At 45.1% G+C, this 25,181-nt stretch overlaps 14 protein-coding genes across 14 annotated transcripts; 9 read left to right on the top strand and 5 right to left on the bottom strand. All coding sequences in view use genetic code 12, as the record gives it.

The window, feature by feature from the left end:
* Nucleotides 1-31: 31 nt before the first annotated feature.
* Nucleotides 32-910, bottom strand: SNZ1 (pyridoxine biosynthesis protein SNZ1; the record flags this gene model as incomplete). Its single annotated transcript, XM_029032153.2, has 1 exon — nucleotides 32-910. The coding sequence occupies one exon, from the start codon at nucleotides 908-910 to the stop codon at nucleotides 32-34; it is 879 nt and encodes a 292-aa protein (XP_028892468.2).
* Nucleotides 911-2,245: 1,335 nt separating this feature from the next.
* Nucleotides 2,246-2,980, top strand: SNO1 (putative pyridoxal 5'-phosphate synthase; the record flags this gene model as incomplete). Its single annotated transcript, XM_029032152.1, has 1 exon — nucleotides 2,246-2,980. One exon carries the CDS (start codon nucleotides 2,246-2,248, stop codon nucleotides 2,978-2,980), a length of 735 nt encoding a protein of 244 aa, XP_028892467.1.
* A 214-nt stretch (nucleotides 2,981-3,194) lies between these two features.
* IML1 (GTPase-activating protein IML1) lies at nucleotides 3,195-7,736 on the top strand (the record flags this gene model as incomplete). Its single annotated transcript, XM_029032151.2, has 1 exon — nucleotides 3,195-7,736. One exon carries the CDS (start codon nucleotides 3,195-3,197, stop codon nucleotides 7,734-7,736), a length of 4,542 nt encoding a protein of 1,513 aa, XP_028892466.2.
* Nucleotides 7,737-7,776: 40 nt separating this feature from the next.
* HOM6 (homoserine dehydrogenase) lies at nucleotides 7,777-8,856 on the bottom strand (the record flags this gene model as incomplete). The annotated part of the gene is made up of 1 exon (XM_029032150.2): nucleotides 7,777-8,856. The coding sequence occupies one exon, from the start codon at nucleotides 8,854-8,856 to the stop codon at nucleotides 7,777-7,779; it is 1,080 nt and encodes a 359-aa protein (XP_028892465.2).
* Nucleotides 8,857-8,960: 104 nt separating this feature from the next.
* EXG2 (glucan exo-1,3-beta-glucosidase) lies at nucleotides 8,961-10,451 on the bottom strand (the record flags this gene model as incomplete). The annotated part of the gene is made up of 1 exon (XM_029032149.2): nucleotides 8,961-10,451. One exon carries the CDS (start codon nucleotides 10,449-10,451, stop codon nucleotides 8,961-8,963), a length of 1,491 nt encoding a protein of 496 aa, XP_028892464.2.
* A 152-nt stretch (nucleotides 10,452-10,603) lies between these two features.
* On the bottom strand, nucleotides 10,604-11,125 carry TOM20 (Tom20p; the record flags this gene model as incomplete). Its single annotated transcript, XM_029032148.1, has 1 exon — nucleotides 10,604-11,125. The coding sequence occupies one exon, from the start codon at nucleotides 11,123-11,125 to the stop codon at nucleotides 10,604-10,606; it is 522 nt and encodes a 173-aa protein (XP_028892463.1).
* Nucleotides 11,126-12,278: 1,153 nt separating this feature from the next.
* On the top strand, nucleotides 12,279-12,869 carry CJI96_0001489 (uncharacterized protein; the record flags this gene model as incomplete). Its single annotated transcript, XM_029032147.1, has 1 exon — nucleotides 12,279-12,869. One exon carries the CDS (start codon nucleotides 12,279-12,281, stop codon nucleotides 12,867-12,869), a length of 591 nt encoding a protein of 196 aa, XP_028892462.1.
* Nucleotides 12,870-13,002: 133 nt separating this feature from the next.
* MGM101 (Mgm101p) lies at nucleotides 13,003-13,701 on the bottom strand (the record flags this gene model as incomplete). The annotated part of the gene is made up of 1 exon (XM_029032146.1): nucleotides 13,003-13,701. One exon carries the CDS (start codon nucleotides 13,699-13,701, stop codon nucleotides 13,003-13,005), a length of 699 nt encoding a protein of 232 aa, XP_028892461.1.
* An 893-nt stretch (nucleotides 13,702-14,594) lies between these two features.
* Nucleotides 14,595-15,395, top strand: CJI96_0001487 (uncharacterized protein; the record flags this gene model as incomplete). Its single annotated transcript, XM_029032145.2, has 1 exon — nucleotides 14,595-15,395. The coding sequence occupies one exon, from the start codon at nucleotides 14,595-14,597 to the stop codon at nucleotides 15,393-15,395; it is 801 nt and encodes a 266-aa protein (XP_028892460.2).
* Nucleotides 15,396-16,296: 901 nt separating this feature from the next.
* On the top strand, nucleotides 16,297-17,115 carry CJI96_0001486 (uncharacterized protein; the record flags this gene model as incomplete). Its single annotated transcript, XM_029032144.1, has 1 exon — nucleotides 16,297-17,115. One exon carries the CDS (start codon nucleotides 16,297-16,299, stop codon nucleotides 17,113-17,115), a length of 819 nt encoding a protein of 272 aa, XP_028892459.1.
* A 528-nt stretch (nucleotides 17,116-17,643) lies between these two features.
* On the top strand, nucleotides 17,644-18,858 carry CJI96_0001485 (uncharacterized protein; the record flags this gene model as incomplete). The annotated part of the gene is made up of 1 exon (XM_029032143.2): nucleotides 17,644-18,858. The coding sequence occupies one exon, from the start codon at nucleotides 17,644-17,646 to the stop codon at nucleotides 18,856-18,858; it is 1,215 nt and encodes a 404-aa protein (XP_028892458.2).
* Nucleotides 18,859-19,054: 196 nt separating this feature from the next.
* On the top strand, nucleotides 19,055-20,122 carry CJI96_0001484 (dolichyl-diphosphooligosaccharide--protein glycotransferase; the record flags this gene model as incomplete). Its single annotated transcript, XM_029032142.2, has 1 exon — nucleotides 19,055-20,122. One exon carries the CDS (start codon nucleotides 19,055-19,057, stop codon nucleotides 20,120-20,122), a length of 1,068 nt encoding a protein of 355 aa, XP_028892457.1.
* Nucleotides 20,123-20,465: 343 nt separating this feature from the next.
* On the top strand, nucleotides 20,466-21,482 carry CJI96_0001483 (uracil-DNA glycosylase; the record flags this gene model as incomplete). The annotated part of the gene is made up of 1 exon (XM_029032141.2): nucleotides 20,466-21,482. One exon carries the CDS (start codon nucleotides 20,466-20,468, stop codon nucleotides 21,480-21,482), a length of 1,017 nt encoding a protein of 338 aa, XP_028892456.2.
* Nucleotides 21,483-21,953: 471 nt separating this feature from the next.
* On the top strand, nucleotides 21,954-25,169 carry ISW2 (DNA translocase; the record flags this gene model as incomplete). Its single annotated transcript, XM_029032140.2, has 1 exon — nucleotides 21,954-25,169. The coding sequence occupies one exon, from the start codon at nucleotides 21,954-21,956 to the stop codon at nucleotides 25,167-25,169; it is 3,216 nt and encodes a 1,071-aa protein (XP_028892455.2).
* Between the last annotated feature and the right edge of the window lie 12 nt (nucleotides 25,170-25,181).

Raw genomic sequence — 25,181 nt, 5'->3', positions numbered from 1 at the left:
ACGAGGTCAACAGTAGGGCCCTGAGACGTATTTAGCGGCCTGCCAATCTGTCCTTGTTGGGAATCTGCTCGATGGACTTACCGAACATCAACTCACCCAAATCGGTGGACACCTCCAACAACTTGGCCGGGTCGTTGTAGTGGGTGACAGCGTCGACAATGGCCTTGGCCAACTTCTCTGGGTTCTTCGACTTGAAAATACCAGAGCCAACGAAAACACCGTCGCAACCCAATTGCATGCACAAGGCAGCGTCTGAGGGAGTGGCCACACCACCAGCAGCAAAGTTCACCACAGGCAACTTACCGTTGGCGTCAATGAGATTGTCCAAGAGCTTCTTGGGCACTCTGTACTCATCAGCCAACTTCTGCAAAGCGTCGTGGTTACCAGCCAACGACAAAACGTGCTTGATCTGGCTGGTGACAATACGCATGTGCTTGACGGCCTCAGAAATGTCACCAGTGCCAGCCTCTCCCTTGGTTCTCAACATGGCAGCACCCTCATTGACTCTCCTCAAGGCCTCCCCAAGGTCCTTGGCTCCACACACAAATGGAACCTTGAACTCGCTCTTGGGGATGTGATGCGACCAGTCTGCTGGGGTCAACACCTCGGACTCGTCAATGTAGTCCACCTCCAAGGCCTGGAGCACCTGGGCCTCGACGAAATGGCCAATACGACACTTGGCCATCACGGGGATCGAAACCGACTCGATGATTGACTTGATCATCTTGGGATCACTCATACGGCACACCTGGCCCGAGTCTCTCATGTCAGCAGGGATTCTCTCCAACGCCATAACCGCACAAGCGCCAGCTCTTTCGGCGATTTTAGCTTGTTCAGCATTGACAACGTCCATAATGACGCCGCCCTTGAGCATCTGGGCCAAACCGCCCTTCAAAACTGGATCAGACATGATTGAAAAGTGTAGTAGTGAGGTACTAGTTGGAAAATGTCAGGTAATTGAGGTGACGTTTTTTTCCGTCCTGCCTTTGCCTGGTCAGAGTCACCGCGCTAGCGGGATCTCTACGCGCATATAGCATCGATAAGCGAAACGGGGGCAACAACAGAGTCAGTGGGTGGCAATCGTGAAGATGGAACGAAGTCGTTTAAAAATGGCATCTTCGTTCCAAGGGGTGGAACACTCGTCCTCTGTTTGTACTGTCCCGCTTGTATTGTTTTTAGACTCTGCCCGGTCGTCTGGGCAGTTTGTGGGGCGAGGCTCTTGGTTGCAGGGTCGTATAAGCGCATTTTTTCAATGGCCGTGCTGACTCGCTCTTCCTTTCCTGATAGAGGCAGAGACATGGTGACAGAATGAAGAGACCCCTCTTTGTGGAAACTTTCTGAAAGCATCGATAGAACATTGTCCTCCTCCTCTGATTTCAAAGGTTTGGTAGTTATTGATGATTCATATCAATCAGGCTGTGAAGGGAGCACATAGCCGGTCAAGAGTCTACGTCTGGGGTATCCCGAAATTCACGATAATTTCACAGAATCACAAAATACGATCACATCAAAACTTAAATTGTATGTACAGTAATCTACAGAATTTACCAAAACCAGAGACCAATCATTTCGCTTAGTATGTGCTTTTCCACCTACAGGAGAGCCTGAGTGCACGAGAATCAAGCCAGAAACGTATGACTGGAAGCATTCATTGAAGCAGTCAAACTAGTTGGCTTCACAATACCTCCAACACTTGCGCAAATTTTTTTTCGAGACTCTGACCTACAGGTTTGTGATGGGTGGCAAATGCCTGACTTCGATGTGTGCTGTTTGTATCACAAGTCTCTCCATCGTGCAGATTCGAAAATGAGTCACTTGAATTCTTTAGAACACCTAATCTTGCTCTAGCATCACTTCCGAATAACACACTGTGTAGAATGATGCATTTTCTAGAAACCCCGGCCCCTTCCCCCCGTTCTGAAGGTATTTGTAGACCATTGCGAAGTGGGAAGAAACCATTTTGTTGTTTAAGCTGTGTCTTGGAGCTGGTACTAAGAACAAAGCTCTCAATCACGTACACCTCAGTCCACCACTAGTCAAAATTTTTCAATACTCTCAAGAAGTGGCGATAATTGGAGCTCTTCGTCGTCAACGAAGGACCGAAGTCTCCATGAGCCGAGTAGTCTCGGTCTTAGCTTCTCCTCAGATGTGTCCTGCTGTAGTGCGCTCTTTCGCAGCCGATTTCGCATCGCCAGTGATAAGACTCATAAATTCTCCAAGCAACGATCCACACTTCCCTCACTTCATGACCGCCTCATTTGTTATAGGGGTGTTGGCACTTCAGGGTGCCTTTGTGGAACACTTGTCCCACTTGTCTCGCGCTGCTGCTGAGTCACCTATTCTTCAAAAGTACAACTTCTCTTTCATCCCGGTTAGAACTACCGACGAACTCTCCAAATGCCACGCTTTGGTGATTCCGGGAGGCGAGTCCACCGCCATGTCGTTGATTGCTGAACGTACACAGATGCTCGAGCCGCTTCGGCAGTTTGTCACCGAGAAGCCAGTGTGGGGCACCTGTGCTGGGCTCATTTTCATGGCCTCCTCCATCACCAACGCCAAACCTCACCAACAGGCGTTGGGAGGGCTTGCAGTGCAAGTTGCCCGGAACGCCTTTGGGAGACAGCTCGACTCATTTGCGTGCAACAGTGACTTTAGTTCATTTGCTCCTCAGCTCAAGTCCTTCAATACCGTTTTCATTCGTGCTCCCGTGGTCACTGCTGTGGAGACCACCAAAGGCCAATGGAAAGAAGTGGGGCCTGAGCTTGATCACAAAGCGAACTTAGAGGCCGCTGTAGTTGTGGACGCCAAATGTGCCAATGAAGCACCAGTGAAGGTTTTGCACGAACTTGAAAACGGCTTGGTCGTTGCCGTTCGCCAGGGTAAGCATTTGGGTACCTCGTTCCACCCAGAACTTGCAAATGATGCTCTGTTCCACGCCTGGTTCCTCGAGGAGTTTGTAGTGAAAGAGTACGTCATGTGAGATTGACGATGATATGGGGAAGCCGGCCTACTTTTTGCCCACAAACGCTGAGTTTAGCTCGTAAACCGCATATTAATAGATAGTTACAATACTTAATCAAATGGTCCTAATTTCCAATGTGGAAGTTGGTTGACCTACTTGCATAATCTTTGTGTGCACCCGTGCCCCTACAGTATATCAAGATCAGGTAAGACCTCTTAGATCCCTCCTCCTCATGCAGCACGCCCGATGGTCAAACAGCAGGCAGGCTACGTCGCCTTTGGGCGAAAATGATAATCTAACAACATATCTACGATCATCTCCCGAGACACGCACGCCAATGGGTAGACTACAGGGAAAAGCTTCAACTCTCACGATTGGCAATATGTCTTTGAACACCCCAGGGAGCACTCTTACCGTGGGGAAAAATAAAGTAACAACATCTGGAGGGCTACGTTCTACTCATATATTTCGTAGCTTTACCGATCCAGTTGCCCATAATATCAAAAGCTCAGCATCGAAGCATATTCACTCGGGCAGAAACAGTGTGACCCCTCTGAAGGAAGACTCCACCTCGGACGAGCCCATGCAACTTACCGTATGGTTTCACGAACCCCGTTCATATACAGAAGATGTGGTCATTGACGGCTCGGCAGTTCCTGGGATCAAACAAGGCGGCATATATAGCCTTGAGCCAGTGACTAAGGACGGAAATCTACAAAAGGAGGATCAAAAGCGGTTTATTTTTGCGGTATCGAAACATAATTTCATTGGAGAGTCAAGCAGTAAGAATAAGTCAAACCTCCAAATATCCCTTCAATCGAATCCACTACAAAAGCTACTAGACATTCCACCTAGATCGCAAGTCCTAGTACAAAGGGTAAAAGACACCTCAGAAGTTGAGCTAGATACGGTTGAAATATATTTAAAAGATGTCAATTTTCCAAGAGACTCTCAATGGGGATTGGCTTCCTCCTTTGTTGGTACTTGTTGCTACATTGATCAACGAGTGCTTTATTTGGGCAATAAAATTGGCCAAGTTCGACTGACATTTAAAGATGGGAGAAAGCTATTCAGTGGTTATGTGAGCGAGAAAACAAATATAATCTTCCGGTCAGAGAGTGCAAAGCTCATATTTCTTGTTCAGATGTCGAGGGAGATGTGGCACTTTGAGGAGAATGGCGAAATCATGTTTCATAAACTTGTCAATACGTTATTTCCCAAGATCTTCAAGAATTGGCTCAACGCGAGCTCCCATCATGCCATCACAATTGTGCTCTTCACCAGCATTGACCTAACACATATTCCATGGATTTCATTGGGAGCAGGCGAATGCCCGACAAAAACGCAAGACTACTACCGTGTCGTTGTTGACCAAGTCAGTGTTTTTAGCTGGGACAAAATTATGGCGAGTTTAAGACTTGAGTTTGCCAATTTTAAGCGTGATGTACTAATGCATCTCGTGGATGGGCAATACAGAATATCTGGAGAGCCCTGCCCTTCTGTGAAAGGTAACTTTTTAGAAGCAGTCAACCTCACCATCAGTCTTGTTTGCGACAGGTTCAGAAACACAGACCTCAGACATACTGTCAATCATATCATAGTTATCACTCCGGGAACTGGCCTCTACGATGTCGATTACGACCTCATGTTGAAGACCTCGAAGAAGATGTTTAGTCTTGACTGCGCTTTGGATATCGTCTCACTCAGTCAGCCGCCCCTTCATACGGTTCCTCTTTTGAGGTATAGAGACGACGACGGCCACGTTGGTCATTGTGTTCCTAAATGGTGTGATATTTCCTTCTACACTGATACTGATGAATGGGCATCTCAATGGATACCAAGGTGTAAAATATACGAGTTGCAAATGATGGGGGTCATGGAAAATGAGGTCAACGAAGTACGTATAGATCGCTTGCAGTTAAGCAAAAAGGTCCCCATTGTTGAAGCAATGGATAGGTATGACGAGGATTTATTCAGACCCATTGAGTTTTCTCAGGGCAACTCCTCGAAGCTGGAGCATATCGAAAAGAAGGTCTCACCAAAGCATAGTACTGCAACCCTTGTTTTGATGGGAAAAGCATCTTTGGCATCTCTAAGTACGCCAAGGTTAAAACCAGACCAATCTAGCTCAAATGTTTGCACCACGACGGCAGCTGTGCAGGGAACTGTTCTGAATCTGTCAGCGAATGTTTCTGCGCTTTCATCCTTATACACCTTGAACCGCTCTAACGATGATCCTAAGAAGAAGAACATCTTTGCCTCAAGAGACATGCGGTCTATGAGCCAAATAAAGGACACTCATTCTAAGTCAGGATCAATGCCTTCACGAGATTTTGTTGTGAGGCCAACAATACTCAAATCACGAGAATCCAAGAAAACTGACAGACGTGGAAAAGCGAAGGAGGCGTCTAAAATTCTCAAGAATAAGGGAAAGAATGTGACCTCTACCCAACAAAAGGAACGAGACGAAAGACTGAGAAATAATCCATATTGGATGAAGATCGACAATCCCTCCAGGGAGATGGCATCCGATAGTATACGGTGCAGCAGATGGGCAGATGTCTTCCCTCCGCGTATCAAACGAAAGCTTGTCAAGTGGAGATCACTCAAGGCTCCAGCTGCATTGCCTATTGCAACATCACTCTTTCCTTCACCCAAGGAGCTCGAGACTGAATACACATTTCAGATTTATGTTGTCTCATTGAGCTATGACAATAAATTGGAGTTGAAAAGCACAAAGGAGCTCATGCGAGAAATGATAAGACTCAGATTGGCAATTGGCTTTCAGATTTGCAAGGGAGAAAGGGTTCGCAACGCTGAACTCGAGAGGAAACCAAGTGGTAGCCCAGAAGCCTTGATACACTACATGCCGCAAGGTGATTGCACAGGTGCAAGAATATATTTATCACTAAATGACGAGATTCATCGAATTTTTTGTGATTACAATGGCACCTTGAATGTGCAATTATACAGAAGAACAAGGGCTCATGCGAAGCACAGTTCCTTTGGGAGAAAGAGAAGAGACGAGGCACAAAGACCATTTATCCGAACTCGTTACGCAGATGAGTACACGACTTCGTTGATTACTTCTCAGGATACCGAACCGTTCATGTATAACTGGAATCAATTTGATCAGCTATTGGCGGGCTATGATGACACAATCAGTGAGACTAGAGAATTTCACAAGATGAAATTTGTCGTTATGCCCGCAGACATGCTGCAGAGCGCATATCATGTAAATAACGATAGCCTTTCAGATGAGGAGATCAGAGTTGAGGGATTACGAAAGTTAATTTCGCTTATTGAGCGTGGAAGATACTCACAACTGGCCGAAAAGCCAACAAAAAAGAAGGAGGAAATTTTGCCCGAAATAAGTTTCTACACTGGTAACCTCTATGACTTTCTTAACGAACAAGCAGAAGTATTCTTGTCAAGTGGAACCCAGCCGCAGAACTCATTGATGGTATCGGATTCCAAGTTCAACACAAACATAAAGCTACAGGTTCTTGCGGAGAGACTTCAGGCACCAGGAGGTCTCAACTTGGTGGACCGTACTTGGCACTTCAAGGTCCATCCTTCGTGCTTCTTGGGTCAAGAACTTGTGTCTTGGTTGATAGAATACTTTGAGGATATCGACAACCGAGATGAAGCAACTTCTTATGGTCAGACTTTGATGAATGAGGGTCTCTTCACGCATGTTGATAACCGCCACGGATTCCTAGATGGTCATTATTTCTACGAGTTTACCGAAAGTTACACGAGGCACTCAAATAACGTCAAACAGCCTTCAGGAGGATGGTTTAGGAAGAAGACCACCAATTCATCTGATAAGTCAGTGAATACAAGCACAATCAGCCCTAAGCTAACCGTACAGGTATCGAACAATCCGAGCCATACTCGCGATAATTCAGATACTCTTTCAGTATCGGCAATTGACAGTAATACTTCAAAGAAGATGGTGTCTTCGTCTCTCACAAAGAATGACAGCGAAAGTTCTTCGTTAGCTGAATCACAAAACGCTAAGAGGCTCAAAAAGTTTATGATCAGCAAGCATGTACGCTACGACTGTGATCCATTGAGGAAATCTTTCCGTCCTGAACTTTTGGACGTCCATTACGACAGAGTGCATAACCCGGAGCACTGTTATCATATTAGGCTCCAGTGGTTGAATACTACGAACAAATTCATTGACGAGACTATCGTAAGTTGGTCTAGGCTTTGCGAGCGATATGGTTTGAAATTAGTGGAAACCCCATGGAGAGAGTTGTGCACGATTCCTAAGTTAAACCCATTTCATTCCTTTGTCGATCTCAAACTCGTCGTGAACCCAATGTTAGACCCGGAGTTTAATGAGACTACAGAATTTAAAGAAAACAAGTTTTATTACCACTTGTTCTTGCTCAAAAGGACCGGATTTTTGCTTGACAATAGAGGATCTAACTTCTTCCTGAGAGATAATATTGAGATTCAGTACAGTTGGGGGCTACCAGCATTTAAGTACGCCCAGTTCATCCACAGAACAGGGGCATACATTGTTGAGTTGCGTGACAATGGTGACTTCTTCATGGCACCGAATAATGTTCATATCCTTAGGGTGAATACGTTGATCACTTCAATTCCTGAGCAAAGTAGCACTTTGAAGAATTACGCTTTTGACTCACAGAAAGTGATGATGGACTTCCGAGAGCTGTGCAAGGATGAAGTATACTTGCGCAGTCTTTTCAGAGAGGCGATGAAAGGATCTCGTGAAAATTACGATTACATGATAGCATAGTGAATGTATTACGATATAACGAACACTTGAAATTTAGCCGTTAGTTTGCAATTCTTTCAGCGATCTTTATAGCGTCGGCCAAAACACCGTGAGCAGTGACTTCAGCACCGGCACCAGCACCCTGGATGATCAAAGGATTTGAGTATCTTTCAGTTTTAATGGAGACCACGTTATCTGAGCCCTTTAAGGATGCGAATGGATGATCAAAGTCGTACTTAGCAATACCGACAGAGACTTTGTTAGCTTTGAAGTCAACTTGGCCGACGTACCTCAAAACCTTGTTCTCTGCCAAGGCATCATCCTTGCGCTTTTGAAAGTCGTTGTCGTATTCTGGCAACTTCTCCAAGAACTCAGCACCAGTGGCCAAGGACTCCAAAGGTTGTGGAACCAAAGAGTCAACGGCGAAAGAATTTGGAGACTCCACTTCAAATCCAGCAATACGAGCCAAGATGGTGACCTTTCTGGCGAAGTCCATACCATTCAAGTCATCTCTTGGATCTGGCTCGAGGTAACCCAAATCCTTAGCCACCTTTACAACATCAGAGAACTTCTTGTCAGACTTCTCGCTGGTAGAAAGAGTGTTGAACACATAGGACAAAGATCCAGAAAGAATGCCCTCGATCTTCTCCACCTTGTCACCAGTGAGCACCAAGTCTCTCAATGGACCAATAATTGGTAAACCAGCACCCACAGTAGCCTCATGATAGACCAAGCCTCCATTTGCGGCAGCCGACTTCTTGAAAATGTCATTCCAAGTGGCCAAGTCAGAGGAGAAGGCCTTTTTGTTGGGAGTAGCGATGGAGATCCCAGCTTCCACGAACTTAGGGTAAAAGTCGGCAATTGAGGAGTTTGACGTGTTGTCAACCAAGATGGTAGGTCTTTTTGCGGCTGTCAAGTAGGAAGTCAACTCATCCAATGGCAAAACAGCCTGGGCTGGTGCAGTTTTGTAATTTTTCAAATCGACGGCTGAGTAGTCCTTGGAGAACACGGCCTCTTTGGAGGATCTGGCCAAGTACACCACTTTAAAGGCCACGGGAGCTTTCAAGTTCGCCAATTGGTTGATGAACGCAGAGCCCACAACACCAGCACCGATGATAGCGACGTTTACAGATTTCGACATTGATGGATTAAACCTAGACTGAAAGAGAAGCCAGGTTAGAGAATATTGAGTGCGCACGTGAGTCCACCATACGTGATTACGACAGAAAGAGTATTAGAAGTTCATTAGATAAAAAATGAAAGAAATATGGCAACAAATAGTGACAGAGTCAGCAAACCAAACTGGCGTGAGCTGCCGCTCTTGTCTGGCTTGGTGTCCGTGCCGTTCTTGATATACTGCCGATCCTCAAATGGCTGCGGAAAAAGCCCATACTGAGCGAGCCTCTTGAAGTCCCATTCAATGGTGGTCTCTGTTTTGTAGCACCAGAATATCCACCCATTGGTTTTGCTTTCATATTGATCGAGTTGGATCTCTATGAATTTCCTGGTATCTCTTTTGTGTTTCTCACTCCACGACTTCCAATTATTGATTTCATGGCAGTTCTTGATGCTCTTCAGCTTGATTGGCGAATTGTCGTAAGGTGGAGTCCCCTCCCATCGAGTACCCCAGTTGACACTGTTGAGCCAGGGTGCGCAGTCAGTCAATGCTGCGGACCATTCTCCCACGACAGCTGGGTGGTGATTTAGCTCGTCCTCGATGCCAGAGGCGTAGTTCTTGATGTTCTCGATATGCTGAGCAATGGAGGAATTGAGCTGGGCCACACCGAATACTTCATAATGATGATGGTCTATAAGAATATTGTAGTTTCGTGTGATGTTGGTCATATTGTTATTGTGCTGTCGGAAATTATTCCAGTAGCCCGCTTTCTGAAAGGCATCGTGAAAAACGATGGTGTTGTTGGTCTCTTGTATACTTCTGGCTGCGGTATATGCCTTGTCATAGAAGTCTTTTAATTTCGGCATCTTCAACTTTGGGCCCATGGGTTCATTGAGCACCTCGATACCCAAAATTGTATCGTTGTACCTCTCACTGAACTCAGCACTGCCATATTTGGCGTATATTTGGCGCAACACTTTCAAGGTCAAGTCCACATATTCCGACTTGTCTTGCCAGCCAGGCTCGTTCTTTCGGAAAAGACCCGAATTGTCAAACCCATTTTGTGAGTTTGGCGCACCGTGGAGATCTATCCAAACTTTTAGATCGTTATCATGAGCCCACTCAATGGCCTTATCCAAGTACTCCTGGGCGCCAGGTACATATGGATCGTCGTCGAGGGTTTCGAATGCCCAGTAGCCAACCGGTATCCTCACCATATTGAAGCCATATGCTTTTATATCAGCAAAATCCAGCGCATTGTAGAAAGTACTCCAATGCTTCTGGAGCCTTTTGGACGCTTCCTCCTCACCGAGCTTCTCGCAGAATCGGTACTCATCTTTGGGAATGTCAGACAGATTGTGAGAAGATTCGTTGAAGGACAAAAATAGTGAAGGTGTTATATATGGCTCCAACACGAGCCAACCACCAAGAGCAACGCCTCTGTATGAAAAGTCATTCGAAGAGATAGCGTTGGTATAATTGTAGTAAGTCGCATTGGTGCGGTTTGAGTATACGGAAGAGAAGTTGAAGCCGTGGGTTGGAGCGCCACCCAGAACTCCTGCAACCACGCTACCAATTCCTATTGAATAAAGCGAAAGTATTAGGAAGAGCATCGGCATTGTGATGGTGGAGCAGCGAGGCGGTGTGCGATCGCGTCCATAGTGGGCTGAGGCGCCTAAGTACCTAAGAGGATAAACTATGAGCACTCCTACAAAGCGTCTCCGTGTGAAGGTCTCTTGGGAGTATATACAAAGCATTTCGGGAAAGAGGTCTAATCCAAATCAGCGGGCTTAAACTCTTTCTCCTGGTCAGCCAGCTTGGCCTCAGGAATTATCTCATCGACTTTATTAGGAGCTTGGATCGAGATCAATTCCACAACCAACTCGTAAACATGAGCAGGAACGGAGTTCTTGTACACACCAAGAACATCAGTTGGGTTAGGATACACAGACAAGGCCTTGTAGAAGCACAAGGCAGCGTGTACTTCTCCACCTAACATTGGGGCATAACGCTCACCCATGGAGATCTGTTCTAAGAAGTAGCTCTCCTTCTGGCTAGCATCTTTTGGTGGAGGGTTGGCAGCAAGGTCAGCAAGAAGAGCCTTTTTGAGGACATTTCTCTTAGCTTTGGTGGCCTGTTTTTTGGCTTTGGCGTCTTCCTTCTCCATCTGAACTGCCCTTTTCTTCAACAGCTTTCTGAACTGAGGGTCGTTCCTACGGGTGTAGTCAAAGTACACAGCATATGCAAGGAGTCCAGCAGCGGCCACGGACACAAAAGTTAAAGGTTTATTCATGTCGGTACTTGTTGTGTTCGATAGTCTCCAAGTCGAAAATTTTTTGAGATACATATATCTGAGTGTGCGCACACCAGAGAGCAACACTGGAAGGGAGAAGAAGGAAGCAGAGTGAAAAGAATTAGATGGTATATGAGTAAAACTGCATCGATACGAAGAGGATTTGAGAGGCAACATATTGTACATTTTGTGATTTTTGCAATTGCCATGAGTTCAGTCAAAGCTCGCCTACTGCGAATGGTACCTAGCTACGTCATAAGCGATAACGTGGTGGACCAATAGTAGAAATTAAGCTTAGGGCGAAGACAATCGTGAATTGTGGACCAGAATTAGAGCTCTAGTTAAAAACTGCTGGTAAATGATGGCAATGGTGTGTCAGTCAACGAATATCGTGAAATGTGTGGCTAAAAGACTAAGCTAACTCTTTAGTAGACATAAATTCCGACAACACAAAGAATAGAGCATGGCATCAATTTAAATCTTGTTCATTGTGACACTGGGAGTTTTCATAAGATGCATACATTGACGGATAAGAGTAGTTCGCCGACTTCGTAGTTTCTCCATCCGTAGTTTTTTTTTCGCAGCCAGACCAAGAATATGATATCGAGTCAAGCACTGAAAGGATCATCGAATTGATCACGTCAGGGAAGAACAACTACAGAGCAAGAATTCGAGGAACCAATTCTGTGGTTTAATGGATGAACAGTAAATTGGCTTTCATTATGAAAGCTTTACTTAACCTACAATTTTCATTACAGAATAGTATGCCATATATGAACTCGTTGCCGACTCGTGCTGGTTGGATAAACGATTATCCTTCTTTTTCTTCATAATCTTCTTATTCCAATAAAACGTTTTGATCGTTCTTCTAAAAGTTTTAGCTTGGGTCAAAGTTCAAGTAAGCATGGACCGCATTATATGAATGCAGAGCAGAGCCATGATGATATGGCCACCACTTCCTTAACATATTTAGTCCCATCATAATTTCAACCTTTCAACAAAGTGCGCCTATTTTTTTTTTGTTTCAAGCTGTCCCTCTTGCTGTCTCCTCCTTTAATTAGTTGGTGAAGCGTGCACACAAAGCTACTACCAATGCTCGCTTTTTTTCCCATCAAATTGATTGGCTTAAATCCAGAAACCTTTGCAATACATAATGGCTGAAGAAGAAAAGAGGGTATTCCCCGACTCTAGATTCAAGCTTCCCTCGGGTCTTGTTAACTTCAGCAACGCTTCAGCATATCCTAAGTGGGAGCCCGTGGACACAAGAAAAGAGACCCTTCAGGTGTTTAGATTGTCCTTCTACACTACAGTTGGTGCTTATGCCTGGTTATATTTGTGGAAAAGAACCACCTTCAAGATTGGCTTGCCCTTGGCGGTCTGCGGTTTCGCCACTGTGGCTACTGCTACCAAGGGTGTGGTCACCAACTTGAGACAGAAAAACGACGGCTGGAACACCTTCTGGGCTGTTGGTGCAGGTAACTTGGCTTGCTTGACCGTTGGTTTCAAGAACATGCCAGTTAAGCACAAGGTAATGGCTGGAGTTGCTGGTGCTGCAATCACTGCTGCTGTGGATCACCTCTCATGGTCTCAATCGCCAACTTTTGCCGGCAGAGACATTAAATACGCCGAGGCAAACACCGGCGATGAGCTTCCAAAACAGCAATTCTGGGATGTGTGGAAGAGAAGACCATTGTCGCAAACCGTGGAAGCTTTGGGAGAAGGAAGAGGTATTTTCAAACAGTAGACGAGCTAGCATCATGGTTAGTTTGAGACATTCAGATTGACCATATTATTATACATCAAGGAGAAACACAAATATGTACAGTAAAAAAAAAGTGTAGACACCATCAATGGGAAACTCATTAGCAGTCTCGTGTCTAACAAGCTTTATAAGGGTATTCGAAGTTATTGGACTTGAGCTTCCACAATTTCTTCTTCTTCTTCGTGACAACATGCTCAGCAAACATCTCATCACAATATTTCTTCTTCCAGGTACGAATGAATGAAGGATCCCACAATTCGCTTGCAATCCCCAAGTCCTTGCAGCATCTCATCAAAGCATTACTTTTACAACCTTCGAGAGCTGTGGTGAGCTTCTCTTCTCCTCCGAAATAATCCTGTTCACCTCTAGCCACAGATACCAAACGTCCTTGACATATCAACGCGTACTCTCTACTCACCTGTTTTGGTGTAATGAAAGTTTCTGTTCTTGGGGCAAGACCCCAACCTCCAGGCCCGAATGCCTTATTAAGAATTCGTCTATACTTGATTTCAGGCAAATAAAGAAGGCCGTCCGGCTTGATCTCGATATCCTCGTCTTTAAGAGGCGCGAGCAATATATCATTCACCTCTTTGGGGAACGCTGCCTGTCCCAACCCGTGAAACGAGTCAGACCAGTCAATATGGCCATCTTTGTTGACACTAGTGCCACCAATTGGAGAGTCATGGAAAGCAAATCCTGTTGAGACAGACTTAGACTCGCTTGACTCGCCATTTGCAACTCCATTCGCTTCGGATGCCATAGTGGATGCTGCAGAGGAGGCAGGTTTCCTTATTGGAGAGACTTTATTGGCCATAGTGAATTGTCTTAGCGATGTATATCTTAGCGGGCGATAAATACATCTTGAAGGTAAAAAAGAAAACATGGTAGGTCTGAAGGTTAATATGGTAGCTTCAACGCCTTTGTGGAAACCGATACACCGTATGTGCAGTGCGCTTCAAACGAGACATGGGTTGTAGAGAACCAGTCAACAAATTCTTAGATATATAAAAATGGCATTGAAGCTGACTCAGTGACTTCAGGTTACAGCTCTCTGGGAGAAACCTACTTTGTGAGTCCGGCATTATATTTCATGGTCCTCGTGTGTGATGGCCAACACACTATGCACATGAAGGCAAGTACGAAGTAAAATTATAAAAAACGCCAGCGAGTTCTTTGAATTGTGCGTGTGTTTGCTTGCATTGTACATCTAATGTAATTACGTCATCGCAGAGCTCCAAGTACGGGCACTGGCAGTAGCTTTTACACGAAAGTCACCAAAGGTGGTAGTTAGACGAGGAAAGGTATCGGTGAAAATCTTGAAGTGAAAAAGGTCTTGAAACAACTCAATTGCTGCTCCATCCTCAAATCATAGCTGATCCTCAGATCTACCTTATATTGCAATTGCTTGTTTCGTTCTTCAGCCAAGGCCTTCAAGAAATTTACCCAATTGCCAAGTTTCGCAGCCAAGTACCCAAGAAAGCTACTGCACGTCTGCAAGGCCACACAATGCTGTACCATGGGATATGGAATAACAGAGGAAATAAAATGGAAAATAAAAATAAAGTGTAATAAAATTGCAGACTGAAGCTCCTTGAGCGTAAGTGGCGGTGCTTTTTCCTTGGCACCTGAATCTGTTTAAAAAGTGTCAGGCTTCCTTGGTGATTGTAGATACTCACCCTCATTTTTCACCGTATTTTGCAACCATTTATGCGCTCTCTCTATTTGCTCCTACTAGCATCCATAGCACTAGCAGACGTGGACATCAAGAAGCCAGAATCTGGCCAAACTTTCGACGCCTCGGGTGGCCTGGCCATAATTGAAATTGAATGGGAAGACGATACCGTCAGTTTCGACTTCTCTGACTTGGACAATGCAGAGCACTACGACATCACGCTCATGACGGGCACCAACGATAATATCGGTACAGTTAAGCGCATGGGCAGCAAGCTTGACAACACAGAGAGATCTTTCACTGCTAAAATTGACAATGACGTCGGGCCCAACGGATACTACTTCTTTCAGATCTATACCCAGTTCCCCTACCAAGGTTACACCATCCACTACACCAACCGGTTCAGGCTCACTGGAATGGACGGAAGCGGATCGAGCTTCACTTTTGAAAATGCTCTTTTCTCAGAAAGTGGACATCAACCACAACCTCAGTGGAACGCAGGCGGCACTGCCCTCAAAATCGACCTGGACTCGTTCACCCTAACATACACGGCGCAGACAGGCTGGGTTCGGTATGCGCCAATGCAAATGAACCCTACTTTGCCTGTAACAGGTACCACTTGGTCTCGTAGACACGAGACGTCTTCTTTTACGCCCTACACTGCCATCAGCCACTTCCCCAATGCCTGGACCACTACAGCGGCACCTAAGACATATACGATAGACTCAAAAGTGAACTCAGCACCGATCAACACGTACCCGACGTATTACTATCCTGCGTCGTCGAGAATCAGACTGGCCACATTGTCGAACACCAGAAGGAAGCGGTGGGTGTAGGTTATCGATGGACATGATTGATGAAGCAAATGGCTGCGAAAAAGGTATCAGAGAGAAGAGCCAAGATACCCAGAAGGTGGAAGAATTTGAGTGGAGCAACAATTCAAGAAATGACCTTACCAAAGATGGTGAGGAGGTCAAACGAATCAACACTAGTTCGTGATTGAATTTTGTATGCATCGAAATTTCCTACTGCTCCAGTCGTGGTTAGGCCCAAAGATAAGATTCTGAGGAGTTTGTTTGGAACGGTGCCAGCAAGTTTCATGACTTACCAGTAATACCAAGACTCCCTTCAAGCCTGCATCAGTCACTTGGTGTCACTGACAGCTACTACCTTTAGCGATCAGAAGTCTTCCATTCTACGTGCTACGCCGACTGTTCGGTGGTTGAGTTCTAAACTCCACCAAAAAAAAAGAAATCAGCAAATTTTTGAGATTCCGTCTTTCAAGCCCTTGAACTTTTTCGAATCCACTTCGTCCACATGAGCCAAAATATCAGCCTACTTTGAATTTTTACATTTGTTTGGATCCACGGCCGTCTTTGTCCCTTGCTAGCCGCGCATTTCAAAACAGGTCGGAGGATGCTAAAAATCGCGAGTGTGTACGCTTGAACAGGCACAGCCTTTTTCCTTTTTTTTCTCCTACCATACCACCTTCCGAGCTTACCAGCTGGTTTTTCCTAAACTAAGCATCTCAAGCACACTTGTGTCTTAGTATTTCATTCTGAGCCTTTGTTGTCTTTCTTGCTAGCAAGACATCAGCTGACCTTATCTTCCACGCTACATCATTCCCCGTTTCGTTGATATAAGCAACCTCACCTCATCCTCATAACATTCGCTTTCGGTGAAGAATCACAAAATTTCCCAGCATCCATCAGCATTTTTACATAATTATTGCACATTATGTACCTCTTCACTTTACTTGCTACGTTTTTCGCCCTTCTCGGCTTGACCGTCGCCGATGTTGAAATCACCAAACCTGCCACTGGCGAGTCCTTCAGTGCCTCTGGAGGCTCGGCCAAGGTCAGTATCCAATGGAAGGATACCTCCGACAGTAAGGATGATGCAGACTCTCTCTCAAAGGTCCAATCCTACGCCATTGTGTTGTGCACGGGGCCAAACTCGGACATCAGTGCTGTCAAGGCACTCGAAAAGAAGTTGAAGGCTGGTTCCACGTCATACGAGGCCACCATAGACGCCAATATTGGTCCAAACGGCCAGTACTTTATCCAGGTGTACGCTGTGTACCCTGACAATGGCCACTCCATTTATTATACCAACAGATTCAAGTTGACGGACATGAAAGGTGAGGCAGACACGTACACTTTTCCTGCCAGTTACTTCTCTATTTCTGGTGACCAGCCACTGCCTCAGCCTTACGCTGCTGCTCAGCCGACGAATATAAACTCGAAATCCTTTTCTGTCACTTACACCTTGCAAACTGGTAAGACAAAGTTTGCGCCAATGCAGACCCAGCCGGGCTCTACGGTGACTGCCACGACATACTCTAGAAGGCATCCAACGTCAGCGTACACTCCTTACAAGTCCTACAGTCCCTCGCCCAACGCTTTGTCCACCATCACCCCTGGATGGGACTACACGGTGGTATCAAAGGTGAACAGTGCGTCAGTGGCTGGCTACCCTACAGAGTTTTACCCAGCATCTTCAAGAGTGAGGCAAGCAACACTCAGTGCTCAGAAGAGAAGAAGATGGCTTGAGTAAATGGATATTTCAGTAATAGTTATTTTGGTATAGTGAATGAAAAGTTCTAGGGTTACATATAGAGTCCATTGTCTTGGAAGGTGAATTTGTGAAAATGCGGTTGATCATCAGCTAGGTGGTACAGTTTCATAATGTGAAGCGTCTTCTTTGTTTGAAGGGGAGCTTTCCCTGTTTCTACCGGTTGTCTTACACCTGCTAATGTAGGTTTTATGACGAAGAATGAGTATCTGCGGAAATCTGTTAAGCTCACATCGCGACTGAGTCAAGTGTCTTACTCCCAGACAGAATCCTCAAGTTGAGGGCAAAATCACGTAAATAGATACTTCTTTATAATGAAATCAGAGAGCTCATGAATTATTTATCACCGTCAGCCTTTTTTTATACCTCACTTGTTTGGGTATTGATTGAACTGTGGACTAAAGGCAGTGGGGAGTGCATGCAGCCAGGGATCGATAAGTATACTGTTCTTGTTGATTATCGGCACCAAGAACGTCAACACAAGTTTAATAAGCATACTACAGCTGGAGGATGTTCAGAAGGCTTCTGACGGCGACAGTCACTTTTTTCCAGTCCTTCTTTTTACAAGAACACCAGCTATCGTCAGCTCAAAAATGGGTGCTCGGATTAGTCAACTTAGCAGCTGTGGTGCTCTTCTGGGTGCTGTCGTCATTCCTTGTGAACGACTTGTTCGAAACTAAGATCTACCGAAAACCGTTTTTCATAACCTGGATTAACACGTCTTGTTTCACCTTGTTTCTCATACCGTACATGAAGTATGAGCATGTCACCATCAAGGACTTCTCAGCAGTGATTCGCAAGGCTTGGACGCAGCGTGACTATACTGCGCTTCGAGACGAGGAGCTGCGTTCTGGAAGTCCTAGCGAGTATGGGTCTCTGCTAGAGCAGCTTGATACATCGGGACCGCCCCCAGAGGTAGTGAAACCAGCAGATGAGGAGGTGCCTATGATTGAGACGATCAAGCTTTCGCTACAGTTCATTATTCTCTGGTTTCTGGCAAACTTGGTGACTAATTCGTCCTTGTCGTATACTTCGGTTGCCTCGCAGACGATCTTGTCGTCGACATCGTCATTTTTCACCCTCATTGTCGGTCACTTCTACAAGATAGAATCTATCAACAGAAACAAGATCGTTGGAATCTTACTTTCTTTCGCAGGCGTGTTAATAGTCACCAAGATCGACGCGTCTGAGTCCAACAAGAACCCGGTGACATCGTCATCGCTTCTCATACTTTGGGGTAACTTCCTAGCTTTAGCCGGAGCGCTCATATACGGTGTATACACCATTCTTCTAAAGAAGAAAATCATTACTGTGGATAAAAGGCGGGAGCGTGTTCTCAACACACATCTCTTTTTTGGCTTTGTCGGCCTCTATTGCCTTGTGTTCCTCTGGCCAGTAATCATCATTTTACATTTTACGGGCATCGAGGAGTTCGAGATCCCCAAGGGGTCGCATGTGTTGGGTCTTTTGGGGGCCAATGCATTCATCACGTTTATTTCTGACTTCTGCTGGTGCAAAGCCGTGCTTCTCACAAGTCCCCTCACCGTTACAGTGGGCCTTTCCCTCACCATACCTTTGGCCATGGTTGGTGACTGGTTTATCCGGGGTTTCCATGTCAATGCATGGTATGTATTTGGAGCTGCTGTGGTGACAGCTGGTTTCATGGTTATCAATAAAGACGAGCAGGAAGAGTTTGTCGTGGAAGAACCCGAGGAGGCGTCATAATACACCACATATTATAGAGTTCACTTCATGTATCAGGAATTTTTCAACCTCAATAAATGCATATAAAAGAAGAAAAAAAAAAAAAATAAGAAACTTACAGTTCTGTACCCTTCCATGATCGTTGGACTCCGAATGGGGTCTCATGCTCACATTGTCATGGCCGCGAAATTTGCGTAACAACCTACCAACCTAAGCTATGTTCCCACTAATATATTGGCTCGTATCATGGGTAGCTTTGGTGGCTGCCGACACAGAGCAGGCTCTTAAATTGACGGAGCTCTCGTTGTCACTTCCAGATGGGGTGATCCCGATCTCCAATGGCGAACTCAGCGCCATTTCAGAGGCCCACAGAGAACACTACACTTTAATTGCGCTCACATCAACAGACCCAAAACATGACTGTGAATCGTGCAGAGACCTCGAGGCGATGCTTCTGACCGTAGCCAAAGCGTGGTTTGCAGATCATACTTTTTCAAACTACCTCTTCTTCGCTAAGATTGACATTGCTGACCGCTCCAATAAACCTGTGTTCGACTATCTTCAGTTGAAGTCAGTACCCCAGGTCTGGCTCGTACCTCCATCAGCCGTTGTCGAGATTCATAGCAAGAAAAAGAGGCCTGTCGACGAAGATGGGCAGCCGATTTTCGGAAAGTACGATATGCTTCTCGAACCGCACGCTGAGTTTGAGATCCCCAATGCTGATCTCAACACTCAGACGTTCCAGCTTGCGGATTGGCTTGCTCATGCTATACAGAAACGCATATACCTCAGGCAAGAGAACCCACATTTGAAGTTTATCGTTGCGTTTGCATCGACGTTCGCTAGCATCCTCTACCTCAAGAAAAGAGGGCCATCGTTCTTAACAAACACCGTGAGCAAGACTCTCATTTATAAAATCATCACGCTCACTGTGCTTCTTGTGATTCTTGGCGGGTACTCCTTCACTACAATCGAGGGCATTGCATTTTTGGCCAGAGACTCCAAGGGCAAGATAATGTATGTAAGCGGGAGTCTCAATTGGCAATTTGGGGACGAGATCGTTCTTGTTGGAGGGCACTACTTCATGCTAGGTGCAACTCTTGCGCTCATGGTATATTTGGGTCAGTATAAAGTGGGATCAGAAAAGGTGATTGCAAATGAGCAGGCACGCTTTGTGCTTACCTTCGCCGCCGCAGGTATGCTCTATTTGCTCTACAGCTCCCTAACAAGCATGTTCTTGAGGAAAGATCCCGACTACCCGTATCATTTGCTCAAGCTTTTTTGAAAGAAAGGCGAGTTACTTCAATGGGTCAATAAACGCACACTTAATGACGAGTGGAAATTCATAGAATAGTCACGGCTGAAGTTCATAAGGGATCATTCGCACCGCACGGTAATGGATTGACACTAGTTGAGGATATTAGGGGTTTTGTTTTCTATAATGATATAGTTTTCGAGTTAGAATGGAAGTGGCAACACTGAAATCCTAACGCTCCTCTAATACATGAAGTCTATAAAAAAAAAGGCCCTCACAGTCTTCAGGTAGATGTCGCTTATGATGCTGCGCGACGCGTAGAGTAGATAGACGCACATACATTCATCTTCAAACACCAATCCACACAAGTTCCATGTCCACAGAGAAAAGGCCAATTGTAGATACAAAAGAGTCTATAAAGAAGCCGAAGCTCATAACCGAATTTTTTGCCCAAGCCAACAGAAAACCGGCGGTTAAAAAGACAAAACGAAGAGCGCCAGTCATGAATAATACCACGGTGGAGAAGTCTATAGAAAAGATAGAAACCGTGGAAAGGCTGATCTCACCTGAAATGCCTATTCGGGATGCTAGTAGATCAGTGAAGGACGAAAAGATCCAGGAGATTGGGTCCGACTATGCTGACTTCTGTCATGAAGTAAACTTCAACAAGGATGAGTGGCTACAATCGTTAAACGAGGAGCAAAGGCGATTGCTTGATCTCGAAATAAGAACCTTACATATAACATGGCTTGCAGTGCTTCATAAAGAGCTCACCAAGCCATATTTCATTAAACTCAAGAAGTTTCTTCAAGTGCAAATGGCCACCAAGACGATCTTCCCAACTCCGAAGGACATATACTCATGGTCGCATTTGACGCCATTGCCTGAGTTGAAATGCTTGATTTTGGGACAGGATCCTTATCATAACCATAACCAGGCTCATGGGCTAGCCTTCCTGGTTCTTGAGCCCACTAGGCCACCTCCTTCACTTTTGAATATTTATAAGACACTCAAGATTGACTTTCCTTCGTTTCAAATTCCAGACTACAAAGAGTTGGCAAAGCAAGGAAAACCTGGCGGTGGCAATTTAAGTAAGTGGGCGAAAAGAGGTGTTTTGATGCTCAATGCATCGTTAACTGTGGAGGCCCATAAGGCCAATAGCCATGCGAATCAGGGATGGGAACAGTTCACGGAGGAGGCAATTAGGGCTGCCATATCGTACGTGAAAAGGAAGAGAGAGAAAGGCTTTGTAATTATGGCGTGGGGGTCACCGGCGCAAAAGCGAGTGGCGAACTTCAATGCACAGCTCAACTCGCTGGACGTGCCCTTCTTGGTGCTCAGAACAGTCCACCCGTCACCTTTATCGGCTGCTAGAGGGTTTTTGACCTGAAAGTGTTCAAAAAATGTAACGAATGGCTTTTGGAGCACCTGCTAGACCCAATCGATTGGGGCCTTCTCGAGGGTAACTCAGTAACCCATGCATAGAACAGATATAACCCGAAGAAAAGCAAAAATCAATAGAGGGCAAATACTGATCGTTAAACGGAGGATGATTTCAAACACCCTTCTTGAAATTCTATGCTGTAAGCACATTGTTCGCCTCGTTTGGAGACTTCACACTCTCAACTAGGTATCGTTTGTAGAAGCTTTCGCACTGATTCAAGCTCTACGCGTTAAACCTGCGCAAGCCGCAAAAACACAGATGAGCGCAGGTAATAACGTCAAAGCCCGTACACCCCTTTATGTGGAAATCCACCTCAAAAAGAAAACCGAAAACCATAGGCACAACACAATTTAATTTTTTTTCTTTTCCTTGATTATACTATATCCCTTTCCACTACATCCACATTCTATCTATTAAATGTCAGACAGGAAAAAGATATCTGTGGATTATGCGGAGTCGAGCGACAGCGATGAAGAGCAGACCCCGATCGAAGAGAAAGTCGATGTGAGCAGTTTTAGCAAGGAGGAGCTCGAAAGGCGAGATCGGTTTTTGTTAAATTGCGACCCTAAAGTCGCCAAAGAAAATGACGTGGACGACTCGACGAAAAGGTTCAAATATTTGTTGGGGCTCACCGATCTTTTCAGGTATTTCATCGATATCAACATGTCCAAAGACGCCAAGTTTAAGAAGTTGATAAAACTGATTGACGGACAAATCAATTTTAGGCAGCCGGCGAAAAAACAGAAGAAGGCAAGAAGAAAAACCGAAAAGGAAGAAGACGCCGAGCTCCTCGAAGACGAGGAACACATGGGTGACGATAACGAACAAAGAACTGTCCTTACAGAGTCGCCGAGCTACATTAAGGGTGGGAAGTTGCGAGAATACCAGATTCAGGGTCTCAACTGGCTCATATCCCTTTACGAGAATAGGCTCAGTGGGATTTTGGCCGACGAGATGGGACTTGGAAAAACGTTGCAAACCATTTCTTTCTTGGGTTACCTTCGCTACATTAAGCACATTGACGGGCCATTCATTGTGATTGTTCCCAAATCTACTCTTGATAATTGGAGACGTGAGTTTCAAAAGTGGACGCCCGATGTAAATGTGTTGGTGCTACAAGGAAATAAGGAGGAACGTCAGAAGTTGATCAAACTGCGATTACTCACAGCAAAGTTTGATGTATTGGTGACGTCTTTTGAGATGGTCATCAGGGAGAAAGCACAGCTTAAGAAGTTCCGGTGGCAGTACGTTGTCGTGGATGAGGCTCATAGAATCAAGAACGAATCCAGCTCTCTTTCTCAGATTATCCGTTTATTTTACTCAAAGAATCGTCTTTTAATCACAGGAACTCCTTTACAGAACAATTTGCACGAGCTCTGGGCACTTTTGAATTTCCTTTTGCCAGATGTTTTCGGCGACTCGAATGTTTTCGACGAATGGTTTAATAGCCAGGAGGAGACCGAAGGCGCCGATCAAGATAAAGTCGTGCAACAGCTACACAAAGTTTTGAGTCCGTTCTTGCTTAGAAGAGTGAAGGCTGATGTGGAAAAATCTCTTCTACCCAAGATCGAAACAAACGTTTACATTGGTATGACCAACATGCAAATACTGTGGTACAAGAAGCTCCTTGAGAAGGATATTGACGCTGTGAATGGTGTTGTTGGTAAGCGAGAGGGAAAAACTCGCTTGCTTAATATCGTGATGCAATTGAGAAAATGCTGTAATCATCCTTACCTTTTTGACGGGGCAGAACCCGGCCCTCCCTACACAACAGATGAACACCTCGTGTTCAACGCAGGTAAGATGATCATTTTAGACAAGATGTTAAAAAAGTTCAAAGCGGCAGGTTCGCGTGTATTAATTTTTTCTCAAATGTCCAGATTGCTTGATATCTTGGAGGACTATTGCTTTTTCAGGGAGTACGAGTACTGTCGGATTGATGGTTCTACTTCCCATGAAGATCGAATCGAGGCAATTGATGAATACAATGCCCCGGATTCAAACAAATTCATTTTTCTATTAACTACCAGAGCGGGTGGTTTAGGTATCAACTTGACGTCTGCCGATATTGTCATTTTGTATGACTCTGATTGGAACCCACAGGCTGATTTGCAAGCCATGGACAGAGCTCACAGAATAGGTCAAAAGAAGCAAGTACAGGTTTTCAGATTCGTTACCGAGAATGCCATAGAGGAAAAAGTCCTTGACAGAGCTGCCCAAAAATTGAGACTCGATCAATTGGTCATTCAACAGGGCAGACAATCGTCTGGAAGCAGCATAGGTAACACTACGGATGACTTATTGGGTATGATTCAGCATGGTGCTAAGGAAGTCTTCGAATCGAAGGGATCATCGATGCTCGATGACGATGTCGATGCCATCTTGGCAAGAGGACGCGAAAAGACTGCGTCTCTCAATGCAAAGTTTAATAAGCTTGGTCTTGATGACCTCCAAAACTTCACGTCAGATGCTTCAGTATACGAGTGGAATGGTGAGAACTTTGCCAAGAAGACGAACGAAGGTTTGGGTCTCTCATGGATCAATCCTTCAAAACGTGAGAGAAAAGAACAGACTTATTCGGTCGACAGTTATTACAAAGACATGCTAAAGGCTCCTTCAGGATACAACAAACTGGGTGCTCCTGTGAAAATGAGGCAACCAAAGATTTATCATTATCAAGATCATCAATTTTTTTCACCAAAGCTCCGTGAACTTCTAGAGCGAGAGCAACTTGCTTGGAAAAAAGCCACAAACTACCAGTACTCAATCGACGACTTTGGTGACAGTGACGAGGAGTTCCTCAACGATGATGAAAATGAAGGTCTTGATCGTGAAGAGAAACTTGCACTCGAGCAGAAGCGCATAGCAGAGGCAGAGCCCTTGACTGAAGAAGAAATTGAATTAAAAGAAAAGTTACTCGCCGAGAGTTTCCATTCATGGTCAAGACGAGACTTTACAAATTTCATACACGCGTCTGCAAAATATGGCAGACATAATGTCAAGCAAATTGCTGATTCTCTTTCAAGAGATCTTGATGAGATTGAGCGGTATGCTAAGAAGTTTTGGTCCAATTACCAAGAGATTGAAGGACATGAGAAGTATATTGCGCAAGTGGAGGCAAGTGAAAGAAAAGCGACCAAGATGCAAAATCAGCAAAAGATACTTGCTAGTAAAATAGAGGAGGCAGAGGATCCCCTTGAGGAGCTAAAAATTCAATACCCACCCAACAATTCGAAGAGAATTTACTCAAAGCTTGAAGATCGTTTCATTCTTTTTTGTGTAAACAAGCACGGCATTTTCGCCGACAAGTTGGGAGAAAAAATCAAAGAGGAGATCCAAGAAAGTGATCTTTTCAAGTTTGACTTCTATATGCTCTCTAGAACCCCACAAGAAATCAGCAGAAGAGTCAATACCTTGATGCTAGCGCTCGCCAGAGAAAATGACGGCGGTTCGGGAAAGAAAAAAGCCAAGCAAGCAAGCATGACACCTAATGGAAATGTTAAGCAAGCATCAGTAGATCCTCAAACGCAAAATGTTTCAGATCTCCCCAATGCCAATGGAACTTCTAAGAAAAGAAATGCATCAGAAGAGCCAAATGAGGCGTCAAAGAAGGTAAAAATTGAAGCTGCTTAGATGAGCGAACTG

Source organism: Candidozyma auris, chromosome 2 (genome assembly GCF_003013715.1).
Source record: "Candidozyma auris chromosome 2, complete sequence".
Classification (NCBI taxonomy): domain Eukaryota; kingdom Fungi; phylum Ascomycota; class Pichiomycetes; order Serinales; family Metschnikowiaceae; genus Candidozyma; species Candidozyma auris.
The sequence above is the reverse complement of the archived record's forward strand: the minus strand, read 5'-3'. Positions and strand labels throughout refer to the sequence as shown.